This window comes from Pteropus alecto, unplaced genomic scaffold (assembly GCF_000325575.1).
Source record: "Pteropus alecto unplaced genomic scaffold, ASM32557v1 scaffold134, whole genome shotgun sequence".
NCBI lineage: Eukaryota > Metazoa > Chordata > Mammalia > Chiroptera > Pteropodidae > Pteropus > Pteropus alecto.
In genome coordinates, this window is record NW_006436283.1 from 2,988,580 (window position 1) to 3,010,955 (window position 22,376).

Here is a 22,376-nt window from a genome sequence, read left to right on the forward strand (position 1 = left end):
CGTTGGCGGTGCTGCAGCAGCCCCGGGGAAAGTCAACCGAATTTCTCTGCAGTCCGCCAGAGGTCCCCACTCACCTTCCGCTCTGCCAGTACCCGCCGTGAATGAACGTGAAGAAAGGCAGCGCTGTTAGGAGCACAGGGCATGCGGGCTGAGGCCGAGCTCCCAGCCGAGCCCGCCCGTGGGGCTGCCAGCCCCCTCCGCGCACCTCCAGATGCGTCCTTGGGAAAGTAAATGTCCAGTTTGTCCCCTTCGCTGTCTCCGTAGGGGACATCCAGCAGGCTCCTTGTGGTGGCCCGGGCCCTCTTGGTGGCTGTCTCGGAAACAAACAAGTCCCTGTCAGTGCAACCTCGGGCACAGCAATCCCCGTGTTATTTCGGTAGACGCCTTTTTGCTAAAAGCCCCTTCGGGTTGAGGGCTCAGCTCCAGCTGTCAGTGCTTCCCCGAGCCCTGGGTTCTGGGTTCTGAAATGCTCCACATGCGTGTGATTACAGAGGCCGGGCTGACGGATCCAGTGGGCCCAACGCTACCTGCCAACTCCTGCCTGTAAGGGAGCTCGTTTTGATGGTGACTTTTGTGTTACATTGCGCTACGTGTTCTGGAAAGTAGAAACTTTTCCAGGCATTTGGAAAAACAACCTTCTAGGGAAACAAGATATAAACTCGCTTGAAATAAATAGATAAGAAAACAATATAAATTTGTAATCGAGTGCCATATTGGGAGAGAAAATTGGCTAAGACTTGAGGTGGAAGAAAGGAGGAAGGGTATTGAAAGGTATTGTAAATACTGTGTATAAAAAAACCATACGCAAGGTGTGGGGGTCGTAGGGGACCCCGTATGTCCATGTGGCAGTAAAGAATGCCCACCAAAGGGTCTGCCAACAATTCTGAACTCCAAGCAGCTTAGCTCCCCGCAACACCGGTGCTGGAGAGAGTGTAAACTGGTAAGCTCTTCTGGAGGGCAACTTGGAAATACGTATCAAAGGCCAAGAAGATCATATTCTTCGATGCATAATCCACATATCTATTATAAAAATAATCAGAAATATTCCCAAGGACTTGTTTTAAAGATGCGCACAGTAACAACTACATTCCTACCAATAAGTACTTCAAATGGCAAAGAATTAATGCTCCAAATAAAAGATAGAGCGGATGAACAGAAAGGAAAACAAGACCCCTACGTGGTGTCTTTAAGAGACTCACTTCAGATGAAGACACAGACTAAAAGGAAGGGTATGGGAAAAGATATTGGTTGGGTGGACCTAGAAGGTATTTAAGTCAGACAGAGAAAGATAAACACTATATGATTTCACTTACATGCGGAATCTAAGGAATAAAAAGAACAAACTAATCAAAAACAGAGGGTTAAAGAAGTACAAATGAGTAGCTGATAGTTGGTCACGGGGATGGGGAGCACGGCAGAGGGAAAGCAGTCAGCATTAAGATGATGGCTGGGTGGAGGGCCAGGGGAGGGAGGGAGCGATTGGGGGAATCGTTCTATGAACTATACAGATGTCTAACCGATGTACTGTATTCTTGACACTAATTAAAAATTAAAAGAATAAATAAAAGATGCCCATAGTAATGCTATTTATAATAGCAAAACATTGGTCCTAGCCTCAGTGACCTGTAATAGAAGACTGGCTGAATACACTACGGTTTATCCCACACCTCGGCTTCACTGTGTATCCCAGCATTCCTCAACCCCGGTATATGTTTCATCTTGCTTACTGTCTGTCCATCACAAGGGCTTGGCTTGGCCCACCTCTGTATACCCAGGACCTGATACATGGTAATCACTTAAAAGAAAATTCTATGAAAAAGAAAAAAAAATTGTGTAAATAAATATTTCAATAAGCAGCGCCGGGTCAATGGAATATCCAAATGGAGAGAAAAAAGTGTCTTGATCCTTACCTCACGCCGTACCAGGCCAATTCCAGACGGACAACAGTTCTACATGTGACAGACAAGACAACTAAGCTTTTAGAAAAGAAAATCGGAGGTCTCCATGACCTTAAACTAGGCAAAGAGGGTGTAAAAAGGACCCCAAATGCTCTAATGGAAAAGGAAAAACTGAAAAGCATATCGCGATGTAAAACAGTGAAAACCGTTACCATACGGCGCGGTCAGGCCGATCTTGCTGATACTGAGGACCCTTGGGAAGAGACCTGCAATTGGACACGTGCTCCTGGAGGCCCCCAGGACCCCACCTCGTGGGCGCAGTGGGCCCCCAAAGAAAGCCGTGCTATCCTGCTGGGTGACTCTGCACCTCCAGCAGGGGCAGACTGGGTAGGAGAAGATAGTTTGTATAAACTGTGTTTCCTCGGTGCACATAAAACTGTTAGAAGAGGCTGTCTGCATTCCAGCTGGGCTGCTTAAAGCCAAGAGGAACAAAAAATGATGGGAGATGCCAAATTTCCCATGTGCCAAAGCCAAGCGAAGCAGTTGCAAAATCAGGTTTGCTATCACTGACCCCTGTCCTTGGAATAAGGGGATGAGGCCAGGGGAGGCTGCGTTTTGTGGGTCCCCAGCCCCGCTCCCACGGTGGGGTGGAGGGAGATGTCTCATCTCCTAAAGCTTCAAGTGACCAACTGTCCAGAGAGCCTGACATGTGACTTCTGCAAGGGTCTAACCACCAGAACACAGTAGGCTCTGTGTGTGTCCACACGTCACACTGAGCACAGACCGCTCTATAGGACACGCTTAACGGAATCGATCTATTAGCAAATAGATAAGTTTCAATTCATTAGAACCCCAGGAGACTTTGTTAAGTGAATCAAATATGTTGCATTTATGATTCTAAGCTGAAGTGTTTCTCAAGAATTTAATCACACTTTGTACACTGTGTTCAAATGTTTAAAGGAACTTAATCTGTGAAGGTTACGAGTTAACTGACATCAGTTTAAAAAATAACTGAAAGACATTAATTCTTCCTATGAAGAAATAATACGTTTATATGGTTTAAAAAAAAAAATACACAAGAGGCTTTTCAGCAAATGTTCCCTCCCCTCTCGTCCCCTGGTCCCCTGCAGAGGTGGCCGCTGCCATCAACACAGAATCCCCCTGCCTTTATCCAAATGACAGCATATTCAATACATTTCTGCCCTACCCATTTCACTTAAGATTTCTTGGAGAGCCTTCCAAATCAGCACACAGAACTTCCTCATTCTTTTCTCTCTTAAAAAACAATTACTTACATTCCATCCTATGACTGTGCATTGATCTATTTAACTAGTCACAGCAGTTGCTTGGGACAAACAAACCACATCCCGACCATCGGGAAGTTCTCCTGGCTCTCCTTCCCCCCGAATCCTGAGTTTCTTCCCCACCGCCACTGAGGCCTCTGTGGATCCCCTTCGCTTCTCCCCTGGAAGCGGCGACAGCTCCTCACTGCTCTCCGGCTTCCACCAGATGCCCTACGGCCCAGGCGTGAGCCTGTTACACCTTGCACACCACCCATAGATCCTGGGTTCAGATCCGCTGGATTCCTGTCTTAGCCGCGGCAGCCTTCGCGAACACCAGAGTGGGAGGCTCAGATGACAGACATTCCTGTCTCACAGTTCTGGAGACGGGAAGGCCAAGGCCTAACAGGTGTCTGGTGGGGACCCTGCCTTTGGTTGCAGGTGGCGCTTTCTCCCTGTGTGCTCATGTGGCCTATTCTTTGTGCATGTGGAGCTCTGTCCCTTTGTGGGGAGGTGAGCTCTCTGGTGTCTCTTCTCATAATCCACCCCTCACCCCAGGGCCAGGGTCCCACCCTATGTAGCCTTATGTAGCCTTGATAACTGCCTTAGAGGCCCCATCTCCAAATACAGCCACACTAGGGGACCAGGCTCCCACACTCCCTCAATGGCCCTGGGGGCCTGCAAAATCACCTCTGTCTGCTGGCCTTCTCCAGGGGGCTGGCCTTGACCGTCCTAACACCCCTCCTCTGCCTCCCCCCCACCGGCTCCCTATCCTTCTTCACAGCACTGCCCTTCTATTAGACACTCACTCACTCCTTATGGTCACTGTCTGTCACCCCTCCCCCACTTTGAATCACGATGCATGGGCGAGGGGTTGTCTATTTGGCTCACTGGTGACCTGTGCACCTATGTGAGTTACCAGCACGTGTCAGGCATCCAGTGAATACTTGCAGAATGGATTAAGACCTCATGAACTGACGATCCTCTGCTGAGAGTCACCTGGGCTTGGCCATCACAGACAACTCTGCTGTGAATAGCCTTGCACACACATTATTACACCGGCGTGCAAGGTTCTCTAGGAAGCGCGCTCAGTGGAATTTCTGAGTCGAAAGTGTATGCATTTGTTATTCTGAGGCCACTGCCTGTCCGCGGGGCTTTCCCCTCCCACCAGCGCGGTATGAAAGTTTCAACAAGGTCATCGGTCATCAGTCATCGAGGTTTGTCCAAAGACAGCAGTATAATCAATACAGGGGTTCCTCCAAGTGAGCGACGGGGCTTCTGTTGTGCCCAAACAGACAAGGCCTAAACTGAATTGGGATTAAGACCAAGCAGGAGCAGGCATTCGTTAGCCTGCAACGAGTCGCTCCCACGGGGATCCCAAAACTCAACCCGACCCTGAGAAGGAGATGGCCTCTCTCCAGGAGGTGGCCCAGCAGTGGATGCAGGGACAGAGAATGAGGTGACGCGCGGCCTCGCCCCAGAGCATGAGTCCCCAAGGGTCGGAAGACGGGAGGACTTCAATGAATAGACCTCATCACAACCTTCCTTTTATGAGAAAGCAAAAACTGGGCAACTATTATTTATAACCAAGTGTTAAAACCCCTACAGACAGAAGCTCCAGGTCCTAGAAACCAGGTCCACGGACCCAGCTGAGCCCTGGGCTGGAGGGACTGGGGGAAATGGGGCCGGAGTTCCCCAATGCAAGCATGGGGCCAGGAGACCTGCCGCAGCCATGGAGGGCTAACGACAGAGGGCTGATTCCTGCAGCGGCAGCCATCCCGTCAGCCCCCAGCTGGTAAATGACAGGGGGGCGGAGTCATCGATGACTTTATTTTTAAAACCCTTTTGGGTAAGCCTGTGCTCCTTGTATACTAAGAAAACAACGGTTCCCTAAAATAGCCAACCACAGATGGTGCCCGGTGGCACGGTTCGTAGACACTGGAAGCTCTGCACTGTCTGCCGTGGGTCCACCATGAGCTAAGTACCTAAGGTGACACCAAGCATTTAGAATACGTGCAGTTTGGTAGAACGACTTTGTCTGTTGAATGTCATAGTAAGAACTCCTGAGCAAAAACTTGTACACGAATGTTCATCGTGGCACTATTCACAATCGTCAAAATGTGGAACCAGCCCCAATGCCTATCAACGAATGAATGGATAAACAAAATATGGGATGTCCGTAGGATGGAATATCATTCGGACATAAAAAGGGACGGAGTGCTGACATGGGCTAGGACCTGGATGGACCTCCAAAACAGTACGCCAAGGGCAAGGAGCCAGACACAAAAGGCCACGTGTATGGGATCCCGTTTCTACGAAATGTCCAGAACAGGCACATCCGCAGAGACGGCCAGGGCTGGGGGTAGGGGGAGTGACGACTTAATGGGTAGAGGGGTTTCCTTAGCGAATGACGAAGATGTTTTGGAACTAGGGACGATGGTTGCGCAACACTGTGAATGCCCTAAACGCGACTGAAGTGTTAAAATGATTAAAATGGTAAATTTTATGTTATGCGTATTTGCCACGATAAAACGAAAGTGGGTCTTATATTTTATGTGCCTTTGTTTTCTTCCTCTCTCTTCTCTGGTGCAATCTGGTGGCCCATTGCCCATGAAAGCTCATGAAAAGCAGGAGGGGCCGTGGGAGACCTGCGTCAGTCGCAGAGGCTGTCAATCACGAGGCCCCACCCATCTCACTGGCGATTGGTCCTCCGGGGGGAGAGGCGTGGCCTGGGGGCTGGGAGTTGGGAACTCAGGTGAGCGGATGAAGCTCGCAGAGGCGGAGCGGTCAGACTGCAGTTCAGTGTAAGTGTTTTTACTGAGAGTCTTGGTAACATAAGTTTAAAAACCATTAATGGAGGAAACAGTTTTAAAACCTCCCTCAGCTCTCTGCCCATGCTCACCCAGCAGGCCCTGTGCGCCCTGCCTGAAGGAGGCCAGCCCTTAAACGTGATCTACTCATTAGAAGAAACCACCACCCGCGCGGCAAGGTCAACGCTGTAAGAGTGAATACGAGTCAAAAATAAGAGAAATAATTTAATTCCCCCTGGTGCCAAAGGAAAAGAGAGCTTGCCTCCCTCCCTCAGAACAGTTATCTTAGGGGACTGTGCAATCGGTAAATCCTTCCTCTACCCCTTGGAGATGCATGTAGATATTTTTAAAAGCTAAACAAATCTCCAGCCAGTTTTATAGCCTAGGGGTGTTTTTCTCAAGGACCTGGGAGCCATCTCTTTGAAATGCAATCTGGAGACACAGGGCAGAGATAGACACTTCACTAGCTTACAGGATCCCAGGCCCTGATTTCTTTAAAGAAAAAAAGCCTTCACTGCTTTGTATAAATAGCAGCGATACCCCACGTGGGCGGCATTTCTTCACTCCGCCTCCCTGTACCGCTGTGGCATGTGGTCTTAAGGACACGCTTGGCAGAGCAGGAAGGGAGGGGAGCATGGTTGACCCGGGCCCTCCTGCCTTCTACAGTTCTGCAGCGAGGACTCCCTGGCGCCTGGACCTGAGTGTGCTGGCTGGAAAATTACTGCTTGACTATCGCCCATGGGGACATAGGCCATCGCCTATGGGAACGTAACATTCTAACAATAAGCTTTCTGCTTCTATATCCCCGCTTGCACAACCGACCTGTGGGTTGACAGTAAAAAGAAGAAAAATAGACTTGTGTGTTCAAACAGGATGAAGAATGGGGTTTAGGGCTTAAAAACCCTGTACCTCTGCATTTCGGGGCTGCTTAATTTGGGGTCTGTGTACCCCGGGCAGACCCAGCTGGCTGAATAAAGAGTGTATTTCCTATAACTCACTGATTTCTGGTGGTCCGTGTATCTATCGGGGGCTGGCGGCTACAACATGAGCCCACCTTTACGCAATGCCTGGGCTACGGTAATGGCCTTGAACTGGGACTGTGCACTCCGCCCCTCCCCCGGCATTCTGAAACCACCGCCACATGCTGAAGTCCACTCAAAGAGGTCACGGAGAGGTCCGCAATACCCTTGTCTCCCATCTGTGAGTAGGTCCTCAGGGCTTCCTCTGCTCCCAGCCTGACGACCCATCTGCTGGGCAAGTACTGAGTCTCCAGCTCCTGTGGGACAGACACATGCTCCTTCAGACCTTTGTCCTCTGTGGAGTGTGGTCCCTCCCCTCTACATGCCTGGAGGCTCCTCTCTGCCTTGAGAAGCTCCCTCCTCGATCTCTCAGGCTCTTACAGATGCCCTCAGCTTCCTTCAAGCCCCTCCAGTCTCCAGCCTGACAATCCATCCCCACTCACCCCTCTCGCCCCGCTCCCTCCAGCCAATTAATTAGGTGCTTCCGCTATAACATGGCAGACGCTCTCAGATCTAGGGTCTAGAGTGACAGCCATGCCTTTAGTGGACAGCCATAAAGGGGAGACGAGGTCCTGTAAGTGTGTCTCGATTAATGACACCATGAGCACCACTCCTACAGCAGCTAAGATCACGGGAGGCCAGGGCGCTGGGGCGGCCGCCGCAGAGAGTGACGTGGAGCTGATCTTCCTTGAGAGGGTACGCTTCTGACTGCAGGAAGACACAGCACAATCGAAGGCACAGAGTTGACGAGGAAGGACTGGAAGGTCAGTTTGGAAATGCTGATGAGCTGGGGAGCTGGGACTGGAGGACGGGGGATCTTGGCTGTCAGGCAAAGATGTTCAGTTCAAACTTAATGCAGAAAGTAACAAGAAACCGAGTTAGCAAGAAAGGGCTCAAAGGTGGGCGTGGGGAATTTAAAGACAGGCCTCATGGCGAGCCGTCGGGCTCTGGAGTCAGATGGGCTGAGTGCCATCCAAGCTCCTTCACTTAAAGGCTGTTTTACTGTTGGAAGCTTACTTACAGTCTCTGGGGCTCAGTTCCCTCATCTATACAATGGGCATAACAGCCTCACAAGGGTCAAAGACAATAAGGCATGTAAATGAAGTAAAGCTAACCATTCAAACGAGGGTTATCTCCTCTTCCTGTTGAACAGGGATCTTTGGATCTGTGCAGTCTGTACCTGTAAATGTTATTACTTGTAGTATGGCACACTGAGTGACTGCTATAATATTTATTGCTATTATTTTTGATAACGATATTGCAATAGATTTCTGAGAGTCCTCTGATATTGCTAGGGGTGTATGTGTGTGTGACAGAGACAGACAGAAAATGAGATTTCTTAGGGGGCCAGTATCTATAACCTCCAACAGATTCTCAGATGTGTCCATGACCAGAAAAAGAACCATTGCCTACAATGCAGGAGAACTATAAATTATAACTGAATGATAATCATAATAAGTGCTTGCCATATGTTGTTTCTAACCCTCATAACCACCCCTAGGTAAACACCGGCCTTTCCGCAACCTTCAGCGTCTGGCACGTCCTCCATACACACTGCATAACTTCAGATGCAGGTGGGGACTTCAGCCTCAACTCCTGTGGGTTTATGGAGATTAACATAGCCAGGGCTTCGATTTTCTCTACCCTTATGATCAGGCTCACAAAAGCCTGCCTGCGATGACAACGCGGTGCTAAAGCCTTCGGGGACCGGCACACAGTAGGCGCTCAAAGACTACCACAGTAGAGCGTTTCTAAGCTTCGTTCTTAGAAATTTCACCTTATCTCTAAGCTATAGTCCTCAGCCCCAGCCACTCTCCGCAATCCTCCTACCTCTTTAGACATCTTCTTCCAGGGAGCCTCGCCCTTGCCGCACTCACGCGGTCCCGCCATCCCGCGGTCTACAACCAGACGTGCAACAGCCCCCGCGTACTTATCGTGGGCGATGGGGCGGGGCGAGGCTCGGGCCAGGCCCCGCCCCGGAAGCCCCGCCCACCGCCGCGGCCCTGGCGCCTCGAGCCGAGTGCGCGCGCGCATCGTCGATCCCACCCGCCAGGGGGCGGGGCGAGAGAGCGATCTCCCGCCAGCTGCACGGCTGCGCGGTGATTGACAGAGGGACGGTGGCGCCGGCGGTGCCGGCTCCCGATTGGCCAGCGCGCGGAGGGTAAAAGTGGGCGCGCGGGAACCGGCGCGAGCTTTCGGAGCTGCGGGTGCGAGCGAGGTTTCTGTCCGGAGAGGTTCCTGGAGGTGCCATGAGCTGCGTCAACCTGCCCACGGTGCTGCCTGGCTCCCCCAGCAAGACCCGGGGGCAGATCCAGGTGCGGGCGCCGGGGCCGGGTCCCTGCATGCGCCAGCGCGCGGAGGGTAAAAGTGGGCGCGCGGGAACCGGCGCGAGCTTTCGGAGCTGCGGGTGCGAGCGAGGTTTCTGTCCGGAGAGGTTCCTGGAGGTGCCATGAGCTGCGTCAACCTGCCCACGGTGCTGCCTGGCTCCCCCAGCAAGACCCGGGGGCAGATCCAGGTGCGGGCGCCGGGGCCGGGTCCCTGCATGCGGGATCCGGGTCGGGGTCGTGGCTCGTGCCCCAGCGTTCGTGCGGAGCGGGCCCCGAAGTGACCTCTTCTTCTTTCCTAGGTGATCCTCGGACCCATGTTCTCAGGAAAAAGGTAATGGCCTCGCCGGGCGGGGAGGATGGTCTGGGACCACTTTCTCCATCCCCACCGCGACCTTGCCCTCCTCTCCTGCCGCCCCTCTCAGAGCCCCCCTTCAGGACAGCCCCCACTGCCAGACCTTGCGTTCCCGCCCTGCATGCCACCCCTCCCTGCAGTCCGGTCCTGGAGGAGGCACTCTTCCCCCGCCTGCCCAGGTCTAACGCTGCTCCTGTTAGTGTCACTCAAGGAACGCTCCTTCCCGAGCTGGTCACAGCTGCTTACAGTTTAGCCCCTCGCTCGGTAGGTGGCGTCCCAGTCTTTTAAAAATTGTGTCCCCTGTGGGCCAGGCCCTTTGCTTCTCGCTGTGTCTATGCGCCTCCTTCCTGTGCGACTTTCCTTAGTCGGCCGGGAAAATTACATTCCACACCGAAGAGTCAGGCCAGGCGTCTTTGCTCCCCTATGTCATAGAACCACTCTCCACGAGGTGGCGCCAGTGAGCCCCTCCGTAACTCCCTTGGCCTACAAGGGTGAGGCCCAGGGTGGGGCTCTTAGACCTAGAGACAAAGTGCTTTAGCTGCTCAAAAAGGTTTTGTGACGTCACTTCAGTCTGTGAAGAAAAGAACTCTGGGAGATTACTTCGGAGCCCTCTCCTTTGCTTGAGGACTTTGCCTCTGCCCAGCCCCCCATGTCCCGGAGAAACCCCTCCAGTCCTTCCCCAAACTACCTGAGTGCCTTCTCTGTCACCAGGCCCCCAGTGACACAGGGCACTTGTTTAAGCCCCTCTCAGATCTCGACTGACCTCGGGGCGGCCCCCTCGTCCTCACTGGCCTTTTCCATACCCCGCTCTCCCATCTGTCCGTCTGCTGGTGGGGTCTCCGCGTGCCCTGGCTCCGGCCGATGGGTGTGCCCACCCCCTCTCACCAGCCGCTCTGCCCTTGCAGCACGGAGCTCATGAGACGGCTCCGACGCTTCCAGATTGCCCAGTACAGGTGCTTGATGATCAAATACGCCAAAGACACGCGGTACAGCGACAGCTTCTGCACGCATGACCGGTCAGTCCCTGCCCCTCCTGTCCTGTCACCTCTTCCGAGGAGCCCACCCGGAACATGCCGTCAGAGCCCTTTCGTGGGGTGGGGCAATCAGGCGGATGCCTGGTACTGAACTTTCGGCTCAGCAGACCTTACGAGCTGCGTGGCAAGCTTGCCTAGCACATGGCCTTCTGCTGGACTCCAGCCCGGTGGATCTTCGCCGGCGCGATTTTGCCCCCCACAGTCCATTTGGCAATGTCTGGAGTTTGTGGTTTTCCCGGCTGGAGGCGGGGGTGCATGCTTCTGGCATCCGGCAGATGGGGGCCAGGGATGCTGCCGAGCAGCCCCGCTCCGGCGTTTACGGCTATGCAGAGGTCGCGAACTGGCTCTCTCAGTCCTCCGGGCTTGTCCACCTGCGCTGCCCGCAGCGAAGCCGTGCCATGTCGCATGCAGGGCTCACGGCTTCGGGGTGGGGGTGTGGGGTTCCCGAAGCTGGGCGGGCGGTGGGGTGGATGATGCCGGGGTCTTGCGGCCAGGTGTCGGGAATTAGAGTCACGTTCCAGGCTGTGCTGTCTGATGCAGGTCTACTTACGCCTCCCAGTGTGCTTCCTCACCGCTGACACGTGGTGTCCACTGCACAGGACGGGGACACCCTGGGAGGACAGTGAGGGCAGAGGAGGCAACATGGTGCAGGGATTAGAAGTTCCGTGTCTGGAGTTGGTCAGAGCAGGGTTAAACCTGGGTTCTGGCCAGGTGCCACAAATCCCGTCTAACACGAGCTGTGGGGAGCTGTGGGGCCAGTGACCGTGACCGAGTACTCAGCAGGAGTGGAGACGCTGCCCTTGCCGAAGCTGTAACCGGCTTGCTTCCTGCCCGCCCTCTGCTTTTCTCTGTTTTGGGAGGGGAGAGGGAGTTTAGAATGCATGAAATAGTAGGGCGATGGCAAGATAATAACTCAGCTGTACTTGTAAAGTATTTAATTTTTTATAAATACAGTTGCAAACTGCTGAGCGTTCAGGAAACTACCAACTCCTCGAAGGCCAGCTCAGAGGAGCAAGCAAAAATAGAAACAGAAGAAAACATTGTAGAAAAACATAGAAACTGTTTAAAAAGACAGAGGACAAAGCAGCCTTCCTCTTCCAAAAGGCCTTGGCTTGCGGGGGGCAGGACAGAGTCCAGCGTGTCATTTAATGCACTGGGACGTTCCCACACATGGCCTTTCGCTTTCAAACCGCTGGGTAGGACACGAGATAGCAGTGTGACGGCGGACTTGGAATCCGGCTGTGCCAGCAAATAACTCTGTGATCTTGGAGAAATCTTTTAATCGGCCGGGGGTGCTGAGTGGAGGAAGTTCTTCTGGTCACTGCGTGGCTGTTGTGGTTCCAAGCTTAGCTCTGCCCAGGACCATGTTGGCACTTTGCCTTCGTGGGCCCCTCCCTCCACGAAAAGAAAAACATTGTATTTTATGATTACATCGATATGAAGACAGATATGATGCAGGCTGTATTATACTTATTCTCCTGATTTTTAATTGAAATTAGAATATTTCGTCGGCTCCTAAAAGGACCGTAAGCCCTGGCTGCTGTGCCTGATGAGGTCACCCTGTCCATCCCGGCCCACCGTTGAACAGAAGCAGAGGAGAACTTTACAGTGGCCCCACTGACATCTGGTCCAGAGGGCCGGTGTCCCCCTCAAAGGCCTTCCCAGGGCGCCAGCTCCTCGATGCCCTGAGCACTCAGGGCAACCTGCGTCACCGGTAGGGGGGTGCTCAGGAGAGCTGCTCGGGCCCCTGCATCCTGGTGGCTGCTGTCCCTTGCTCACCTGCTGGCTTTCCCCGCAGGAACACCATGGAGGCGCTGCCGGCCTGCCTGCTCCGCGACGTGGCCCAGGAGGCCCTGGGCGTGACTGTCATAGGCATCGACGAAGGGCAGTTTGTGAGTTGGTTTGTCCTGGCGTCGTTCTTCCCATGAGCTCCCCTCACTGTCCCCCTATCTCATCTTTATTCTGTTCTCTGGGTCAAGCTGGGTAGCAAATGGTAGGGGGGCCGTCATTTTTCCTTTGCTTTGGGAAAGCCTCGGCACTCCTGGCCGCACCGGAGGGCCGCTGTCGTACTGCTGGTCCCGCCCGCCCAGGTCAGCGGTCCCTTCTGTCTCGGAACAGCGTGTCCCGAGAGGTTTCATTTAAGTTTATCCCGTGTGTGTTTGGTGTGGCTTCTAGATGCGAGCGCTCGTGCCTTCCTTTCTGGCAGGGAGAAGGAAGCCCTTGTCACCCCACCTCTCTCGCGAGGGGTCCCGATGCGTGCTTGGTTTCGATGACTCTGGTGTTCGTTTCTGGGGTTTCCAGCTAGTTCTCTCTGCATCTCCTCTGATCCGATCCGCGTCGCCCGGTTTGCACTCGACGGTTCACCGCCCTCCCGCTGTCATTCCGAGATCTCGTTTCACAGTCTTTCCAGCTCACTGTTTCCAGCTCTGCAGACCAGGCGGGCCGTTTCTGTGGCCTCCGTTTCTCTCCTGTGCTTCGTGCTTCGGAACTTTTTGTTTCTGCCAAGTGACTCTGAATGGATGAAACAGCCCCTGCCCCGCCCCGCGCCGTGGAGGTGGGTCCGCGAAGCTGCTACAGACCCCTGGTCCCAGCAGCTGAACGGGACAGGCGCTTATTCCAAGGCGGCGGGGGGAGGCCTGCCGACGAGGTCCCCGTCCGCACGCGTGGCTTCTGAGGCGGTCCTGCATGGCCGCATCCAGTGGCGGAAATGGGAAACCGGGGCGGGTCGCCTCGTGTGGGGATTTTGTGAGCCGGGCTAGAAGTGTATTGGCTGCAGTTAGTCTAGCTCTGCCCTGGAGGAAGAGGAAATTGGAAGTTAGAGAATTTTTTTTGTTTATTCGGTTAGCGGTCTCTGCCCACCCCGCCTCCTAGGTTCCCAGGGCAGAACCAGGTGCTGGGTTTGTAACGTCCTACAGGGTGTTCTGTCACAGCCACATGCTGTGTTCTCACGTGGCGAGGCTGGCGGGTCTCCCACCCCCCAGGGGCGGACCCTTTGGGGTCCCAGACATGCCTTCCTGGAGTCGGAACGCCTGTGCTTCGTGACTGTGGGCGAGGCGCTCATGTTGCTTTGCGGATGTCATTGGCATCTGGGGAGACGGCCCCTGAAGACCCCAGATGCAAGCCGAGGGTGCTGGCGTGTGAGCCTCGCAGCGGTCACCCCCGCCTGTGGCTTAATGGCTAGGCGGTAGTGGAAGTCGTGATTTAAAAACCTTTTTATGTCTTATCTGTTTTACTACACAAATAGTAACATGTGTGACCTAGAAGTTAAGACTACGCACGAAAGTCCGTAGGTGACCACTGTCCACGTCCTCTAGCCCGAGACCACCAAGAACGGCCCCAGAGCCAACCAGGTTCCGGTCTGAACACACCGTGGGACCCAGGGGTGTCCCGTGAGGGGCTGGGGAGGACTTAGTGTTAGGATTGGGGCCTGTGTGGGGTCATTCTTGGGGGGGCTTTAAGGGGCTGGTTTACCTCGATTCAGTGCCCTCGGGAAGGGAAGTGGTCTTTGGCCTTTTCGCTAGGGAGAGTGGGTCAGGAGGACACTAGCCCCGCACTTCTGGTGGCCGGGGGAGCGGGGGTTGGTCCTTCGTTCACGGTCTGTCTCTGTCTCTGCTCAGACATGTGACCGGGGAGTGGTCTTGTTTTTGTCTTGACCACTCACAGTCACAGAGCGGCCTTGTGTATTCAGCGGGACAGCACCGAGGCCGGGCTGTGGGTGCCCGGCCAGCTCCTTCCTGTCACCGGAGCGACTTTTCCCTGCCCAGAACAACAGACAACACGTAACGCGATCGGTGTCCTTCTAGTCTTTACGGACTCGTGTTTGGCTATAGATTGGGCTTGTGTCACACGATGTGGCCATTTGTCCACATCAGCAAACGCCCGCCCTTACGCATGTGCCACCTCCTCCTTCAGCTGACCCCGTGCAGCATTCGAAGGCAGTGACGGACATCTCGGGCTGCCGCCCGGTGTGCTGGGACTCCTACTAAGTGGGGTGCTGGTCAGCCGGCCAGTCTCGTTCTCTCGGTATTTTCCGAGCTGGTGCCACATGGTGGCGATGTCCTAGGTGTCAGGGATACAGCCAGAGCCTCCGCCCTTGCGCTTACGCTCCCGTTAGCGAGGAGAAGCGTGTCATAGGTGACGGCTGGAGGAGGAAGGCCGCGTGGGGGGGACAGACCCACAGTGGGGGTGACGCTTTCCGGGGCTGCCTGAGGAGAGTGGGCGGCAGGGGTGAAGCCCGAGGCTGGCCTGTGCCGGGCTGGGCGTCTCAGGACAATAAAGGCGGCCAGTCGGCTTTGGGTGGGGAGTTAACCCCAGGAGAGCCTGGAAGCCGCTGGAGGGAGGCGCCATCTGAGCTGGGCGAAGGCACGGAGGGCTGGGAGGGTGGCCGGCGGGGGGCGGAGGAAGGCGGTGGGACAGCTTGGCCTCTGCAGAAACCCCCGGGAGAGTCGGGTGGCGGGGCGGGCGGCAGGGGGCAGGGGCCACGGGCACACACATCCTGCGCTCACTGCGTTTCTCGTTCGTCGCTACTCTGGCTGACATCTTTTCCCGTGTTTGTTAGCCGCTCGCATCCATTTCTCCTTCCGTAAGTCGCTCTTTTTACTGCTTGCACCCACCTTCTCCTTGGTTTGTCCTTTATCTGACCGACGGGGCCACTTGGCCACGTGCTGCAAATATCTGTCCCCTGTTCTTTTGCCTTTGAGTTTTGTCTGGCGTTTCATCGAGTCTGTTACCACTCCTGCTCGAGTGATTTTCTCCGTCGCGTCCTTCCTTCCGGTCCTTGGTGGACGCGTGCCGTCTGCACCGGCATGTGTGCCCAGAAGCGGAGCCCACGTCCTTCGCTGCACGTCCTGAGCCAGCCAGCTCTTGGCAAGGTGATGATGGAGGCGGAGGCCGACCTGGAGGCCTCTAACCTCTCCTCATCTACCAAGAAAGCCCGGAATCCACTAGGGACTTCAAAGTTCCATTTGAAATGTCAGCCGTTTTAAGGTGGGCAGGTGCAGGCCAAGGCCGTGACTGAGGACCAGGTACAGGCCTCTGTCCTTGGCTTGTAGATGCCGACGGCTCTGTGTCTTCACATCTTCCCTGTGTGTGTCTCTGTCTAAATGTCCCATCTTATAAGGACCCCAGTCACTGGATTGGGACCCACCTTACGGGCCTCGCTTCAGCTGAATGACCTCTGCAAAGACCCTATCTCCATATGTCACATTCTGAGATATTGGGGGTTAAGGTTTCAACATGAATTTGGGGGGTGGGAGGGGACACAGTTCAACCCGTAACACAGCCTGAAAAACTAACGTGGTTACCAGTGGACGTTTGGGAATGCTACAGGGACCTGGGTGGCTCTGTCCTTATCCCTGATGGCGGCTTAGAGAAAGGCCCTTTGCCCAAAGTCACTTCAGTCAACCCAGAGACCAACATCTAGAAGGCAATATGACTGACCAATAAACATGCACCAAATGGTTCATTTGAGTAGCACCCTTGCCCTGGGCCACGTAAAATGAAGGTCGGTTTACCGAGTAGTGACCGCAGAGGGCCGTGTCTGGAAGGGCGTGCCGTCATCCTGGCAGCGCACTTTATGCTAAACAGTAAGACGGCGAAGCCCCCCCGCCTATCAGCCGAGTGGCGTGTGTAATAAACTCAGTGCCTTTAATCCTCAAGCAACACCGAGGCCTTTCTGGCCACTTAGGCTCAAGAACAGGAAGTCATTGCCAGGGCCACACAGCTGATGGGTTCCAGCCCCAGGCAGCCCTCTGGCCTGAGCACCCATGACTGTGGTGGGGGGTGAGTGCAGAAACACTGGTCTCCAGCTGGGGGGCTGGCGGGGAGGGTTAGGGTCCCTGTTTGTGCTCTAGGCCGATCCGGGTGGCTGGAGTTCCCTGCCCGGCAGCATCTCGGTGGCTCCTGGGAGCTGCTGCTCAGGGCGGACGCTCTTTCCGCTCACCTTTCCCAGTTCCCTGACATTGTGGAGTTCAGCGAGGCCATGGCCAACGCCGGGAAGACTGTGATTGTGGCTGCACTGGATGGAACCTTCCAGAGGAAGGTGAGGCGTCTGGCCCAGGTCTTGGGATGGGATCGGGAGGGAGGAAGGGCCTGGGCAGGCACGGGGCCGTGCTGGAGCCTCTTCATCCCAGTGCCGTGCCCCCGGATGACCCGGCTTCCCGGTTTGCCCAGGACTGAGTCTATCCCAGACTGGGTGCCCCCGGCAGCACAGGGTGTGACTGGCGGGGGGACAGCAAGTGTTCCACAGACCTGCCTGGCCGGCTGAGTGCGCACCTGCTGTATTTCCCGGGACTGCAGGCTTTCGGGACCATCCTGAACCTGGTGCCCCTGGCCGAGAGCGTGGTGAAGCTGACGGCCGTGTGCATGGAGTGCTTCCGCGAAGCCGCCTACACCAAGAGGCTGGGCATGGAGAAGGAGGTAGCTGCCACCCAACTTCTCCCAGGGTGGGGGCGGCCTGGAGGTGCTGTGCCCGCTCAGCCCAGGCCCTTCGTGTCCCCCGGGCTAGGTTGAGGTGATCGGAGGAGCTGACAAATACCACGCTGTGTGCCGCCTCTGCTACTTCCGAAAGGCCTCGGGTCAGCCCGACGGGCTGGACAGCAACGAGGACAAGGAGAACTGGCTGGTGCTGGGAAAGCTGGGGGAGGCCGCGGAGGCCAGGGCGGCCACGGGGGCCCGGAAGCCCCTCGCTGCGCATCAGATCCTGCAGCGCAGCCCCCCCAACTGAGGCCCCAGTGATGCCTTCCCCTCTGCATGCCCGGCGGCCTGTCAGAGGAGGAAGTCCCAGGTGGGTGAGGCTTCCTGGGCACCTGGAACTTTCTGCCATCACAGGGCCCTGCCCTGCTGGCGGTATGCGGCCCATTTCTCCCTCTGCCTGCCCACTGCCTCTCAGTTCCCTTCCCAGCTGCCGATCCGCTCAGGACCACCCCGGGCTGGAGCCGGCCACTGCCCGCACCGCTCCTTCTCCTTTGAGCTGTGGGGCAGGCCACACGCTGCTGTGACGTCAGCCCGGCTGGCTTCTTCCCCCTCTGTGGCTTTCACTGTTGAGTTTCGGTTCTCACTGGGAAGTTCAGGCGGCAGCACCTCTGGCTCAGCGCGGAGCCTCATTCCACACAAAGGATTCTGTCCCTTGGCCTGGGACAGGCTCCCAGCCGGAGGGCGGCTAGACTTGTGCCCTTTCGCTTCCCTGTGGGCTGAAAGCTCTTCCTGCTCTGGTGATGACTTTCTTGAGGCTCACAGCTTCATTCATGTGGGTGACACCTGCTGAGGCTCAGACCCCAGGGGTTTGCTAGTCTTTTATGGGGAACTGGGGGCAAGGTCCCTGATTCTTGTGGTAGAGAGTGAAATGAATACGTGACATTAAAATGCACTAGTTGGCAGGAGCGTATTTCTCTCTAAGCGCCTGGAATCCCCGGGCCACACCGCAGGCACCGACGTGACTCGGTGGGGACGTGACTCGGTGGGGACGTCTTCCTGGATCCTTGTTTACACCACTGCTCTCTCAGCACCAGGCTTTTTGACTGAGAAATGATTGTGAGACGCACGTTAGCTCTTCAGTCTGGGCGGACGTCAGGACGAAACGGGCGTCCTGAAGAGCCTGGGCCCCGAACTGGAAAGACGAGGAGGTCGTGGTCAGTGCTGCCAGCTGGGGCTGTGAGGTCAGGTTTTGTTTGTGAAACGGACACTTGACAGTTCAGGAGCCAAGAAAACTAGCTCAGCTCTGCCTCAGGCAGCTCACATGGAGGCAGGAACCCCCGGGGTGGGGGTGGGGGTGGGCCTGGGCTGAGGGTTCACCCCGTGCACACAGGTCCCAGGTGTGGCACGCGCTGAGGTTGTCATTCACAGAATGCTATTCGTTTTCACTCAGGATTTTGAAACAATTAGGGCCCATTTTTGATAGCGCCCTGTTGTTGCTCAAAAGGGGAAGCTGGGGCCTGCTTCGGGGGCCCCGGCCTCCTGAGGGGACACGCTCGCTCCCTTGGGGGCTGGGTGGCCAAGCCTGCTCCTGGCCCTGTCCCAGGACAAGTTCCAGAGGTGCTGAGCCCCGTCTACAGGACGTAGAGGGCCCTGGCCCCTCCCGGGGGGGTCCTTTACTTTGAGGGGGGTGGGAAGGGTAACAGGAAGGGGCATTCAGAGGTCGGCTCCCAGGTGCCCCCACCAAACCCGGAGCAGGCACAGAAAACCCAGCTTGTTTATGAGCTGAGCTCGGCTGCTATTTTAAGATGCTGATGGAAGGCACCGTACGAGCGGGCCCCTGGGCGGGGAGGCAGCCCACTACCACACCTCGAAATGCGGCTCCCTAATGCCACTCCGAGGGCGTCCCCCAGAGTAGTGTCCCCTCCTCCTACACCAGGCTGAGGCCCAACCAATGACAGCGGAGATTCACGAGTGAGAAAAATTTATTCCATCTCCAAACCAGTCTAACAGAATCCAGGGGTGCTGTGTGTCTCCCCCAAAGCTTTTTCATACATTCAGAACAGCCTGGGGCTGTGGGTGCACCCCACACCTCCTAACAGTGGCACAATATTTATTTACATAAAGCTGGGTGTCATCAGGCAAAGACCCTCCCTGCAGCCAGGGGCGGGAGCGCTGAGCATGAAGTGCTGCCCAGTGTCCCCTGCGGCAGGCACCAGCCCTGTCCCATGGCTACGAGGATGGTGGCCCAGAGGCACTGGCACAGGGTAGTGGCCCCAGATCCAAAAGCTAGCAGACACCAGCAGTGAGCATGAGCTGCTGCTCTGGGGGGGTTGGGGAGGAGGGCGGGGGGTCGGAAACAAACCTGAGTGAGGAGGAGGGGAGCCCCAGCCTTGTGTTGGCAGCAGGGCTGGTGGAAGGCCCCCAGCTCATCTTTGGCAGAGAACCCCAAGTCACTGCAGCCCTACGGCCTGGACTGAGCCCGGCTCCTTCGGGCTGGGGAGAAGCTAAGGCACTTGTCAGAACAGCACAGTCAGGCACTTCGAGCCACTCTGGGCAGGGCTGGGGATCATTACAAGCAACGACAAACGTTTGGCTAAAAACCCTCTCCTAAAACGTGCCCCAAGGAGGGTGGGCGGGTTGGGGCGTGGGGAGCAGGAGTGCTCCGGGCTGTGCATGAGCTCCGGGAGGCAAGCCTCAGGGGAGGAGTCCAGGACCCCAGGACCGAGGGGTGTCCCTCACCCTCCCTGCGCCCCTCACCATCCCCACGGCAGCTTAGTACACGGGGGGCGGCTGGTAGCCCTCGGCGGGATCGGCGTTCTGGGTGAAAGGCGGCTGTTGGTAGGTGTCCACAGGCGGGCCGGGGTAGGACGTGTAGGCTGTGCTGGGGTCCGGGGTGGGGTCCGCGTAGTTCTGGATGAAGTCATCCACCCCAGCCTTGTAGCGCTGGTAGGCCAGTGAGGCCAGCACGCCCTGCGGGGAGCCCCGAGGCTGGGTTCCTTCACCACCCTTCACCAGAGCCCCGCCACCTTCCCCAAAGACACCAGCCCCTGGCCACTGGGCCCACCTACCCAGGAGAAGATGGAAAAGAAGCTGAAGGTGATGGCCGCGCGGGCCGAGTCGGCTCCCACCAGCACGTCCTGAGGGTTGGTGGCCACCCACTGGTTGGTGAGGAAGCAGAAACCCACGAACCACAGGAAGGTCCAGAGAGCTGGGGAGAGGACCGGGAGCGCAGGGTTGGCTCCCCAGAGGAGGAGGGCGGGACCTCCCAGAAGCCTCCGGGAGAGTAAAGGGCACTGATGAGAAGCCTGGGTGGGGGCTGGATGCCACCAAGGGAGGCCTGGCTCCAAAGCCCTGCACTTGTCACTCGACACCAGTGGGTTTCACGCCGTCAGAACCCAGGCGGGGCTGCGACCCTGCACGGCCCCCGGCCGCTCCCCAGGGTGCCAAGGCCCCCAGATCACAGAACCTTAGAGCTTCTGGGAACACCCCCTGCTCCTGAGCTCGAAGGAAGCTGCCACCGGCAGATACCTGAGAAGAGCAGGTCTCCGATGACCAGGTACTTGCGGTCAGTGGCATTGCTGATCTGGGGGAAGTAGACGTCGACCACGAAGAAGGCGGCGCAGGCCATGAAGGCCAGCACCCCGATGGCGCTGCCGAAGCGGCAGGCGTCCTCATTGCGGTTGAACACGCAGTACCTCTGCCCAGAGTCATGCGTGTTGCTGTAGCCCTCGCCGAAGATGCAGGAGAACACTATCAAGGCGAAGACCTGGCGGCAGACGGGCAGGGGCTGAGCGCGGCCAAACCCCAGGGCAGCCCACGAGGCGGGGGGCCCTGGCCTCTCCCACTGCCCCCGTGCCCCTGGCGGAGGCCGGCATCGAAGGCCCTTCCGAGCCGGGGGCGTGAGCTGGCCTCTGCATCCTCACTTCCCCCTCCTCCAGGCCGGCCTCCGTCACGAGGGGCTGTGGCGGGGGATTCCTGAACTGAGGCTGCGGAGAATCACTGGGGAATCTCCTGGGCGGGGACTGCCCTGCCCCAGCTGCCTGCCTGGAGGGGTGACGTTTGTGATGGGGTCAAAGGCAACCTGCCCGTCCCCACTGTCAGTGAGCTTCAGACACAACGCACAGAAACTCGGGCTTGGAGTCTCACTCTGATCACCTTTTGCTGGGTCACCTCGATAGCACACAACCCCTGTCTGACACCCCAGGGATGGGAGACACCCCCCTCCCACCACCACCTCAGTGGAAAGATCCCCATCTCTCCAACCCCTCCCACTCTTCTTAAGGTCGGCCTCCCCAGTTTGGCCAGTTTTTTTCCTACAAGGACTTCTGGCCCCTCCCCTCTGAGGAAACCCCAGTCTACTCCCTCACCCTCCCCCCTGCCCGCCCACACAGGATGCTCCAAGCTAGTCTGACCAGCAAGCAGGCCCGTGGGCACAGCTCCTCCCCGCCTTGTCCTGGTCCCGGGGAGGGGGTGGAGGGAGGTGGACCAGCCAGAACTCCAGGAGGGATGCCGAGCCATTGGGAAGAGCCTCCTGTCACCTGGTCTCCCCCTACAAACTTGAAGGCCACCACCCATCCATGCCCCAAGTCAGCAGGTATAGGCCTTTCTGGACACCTGGCTTCATCTGGGACAGGCCCAGGCCTCTCCCCTGCCGGTCCAGCCTGCCTGCACCGGCCCTCTCAACAGGCTCTGGAGCTGGCAGCCACAAGCCCCACCCCCCCGGAGATGAAGCCGGAACTCAGGGATGCCGGGAGCAGTGTGCCAGGCCCGACTCCTGGCACTGCCATCCCGACGCACGGGACATCTGCTACTGGGGTGGGACCCACATCAGGCAGGGAGGGGATGGGTGCCACCAGGGTACCTCAGAAGGCTCCAGTCCCAGGCAGGTGTGGTATGGGCACTGCAGGCCTGGCCTGCAGCCTCCCCACCTTGTCCAGCTCTGGATGCCAGCTGTCCAAGAACACGGGGCGCCCCCCGACCTTTCCACCCCAATAATCCAGTGCTGGAGGGATCACCTGGCTCATGGGGAGAGGTGCATCCCAGGGTCACCCAGTGTCTGGAGGGGAAGCAGACCCGCGGGCTGCTCCGGGTGAAAAGAAGACCCCGTTTCAGGGCGCCAGGCCGCCGCTCCCCCCGCACCCCACATGGCTTCGGAAAGCCCCCACCCAGTGAATTCCCCACGCTGGCGTCGCGGCGTGCCGGCCACCTGTCCGGGAGCTTCCGCAAGCTACCCCCACTACCA

The 22,376-nt window shown here is 56.8% G+C and overlaps 3 protein-coding genes across 4 annotated transcripts in view; 1 reads left to right on the forward strand and 2 right to left on the reverse strand.

The window, feature by feature from the left end:
- Positions 1-8,951, reverse strand: part of AFMID (arylformamidase) — a 16,297-nt gene extending 7,346 nt beyond the window's left edge. Inside the window, 4 exon segments of the mRNA XM_006912385.3 lie at positions 75-123; positions 206-310; positions 7,174-7,264; positions 8,838-8,951. Coding sequence (XP_006912447.1) covers positions 75-123; positions 206-310; positions 7,174-7,264; positions 8,838-8,897 — 305 coding nt within the window. The 5' untranslated portion in view covers positions 8,898-8,951.
- Positions 8,952-9,157: 206 nt separating this feature from the next.
- TK1 (thymidine kinase 1) lies at positions 9,158-18,099 on the forward strand. Of its 2 annotated transcripts, none has more exons than XM_015589750.2 (7): positions 9,158-9,322; positions 9,634-9,665; positions 10,592-10,702; positions 12,519-12,612; positions 16,671-16,760; positions 17,018-17,137; positions 17,226-18,099. In XM_015589750.2, exons 1-7 carry the CDS (start codon positions 9,257-9,259, stop codon positions 17,442-17,444), a joined length of 732 nt encoding a protein of 243 aa, XP_015445236.1. In that variant the 5' UTR covers positions 9,158-9,256; the 3' UTR covers positions 17,445-18,099. The 2 variants fall into 2 exon arrangements, with proteins under 2 accessions (XP_015445236.1, XP_006912239.1); XM_006912177.3 differs by lacking the exon at positions 9,158-9,322 and adding an exon at positions 9,365-9,522.
- Positions 18,100-19,098: 999 nt separating this feature from the next.
- SYNGR2 (synaptogyrin 2) lies at positions 19,099-21,053 on the reverse strand (the record flags this gene model as incomplete). The annotated part of the gene is made up of 3 exons (XM_025047073.1): positions 19,099-20,104; positions 20,203-20,342; positions 20,663-21,053. Coding segments are annotated over 3 exons (729 nt in total), but the record flags the coding sequence as incomplete, so codon positions are not given.
- Positions 21,054-22,376: the final 1,323 nt, after the last annotated feature.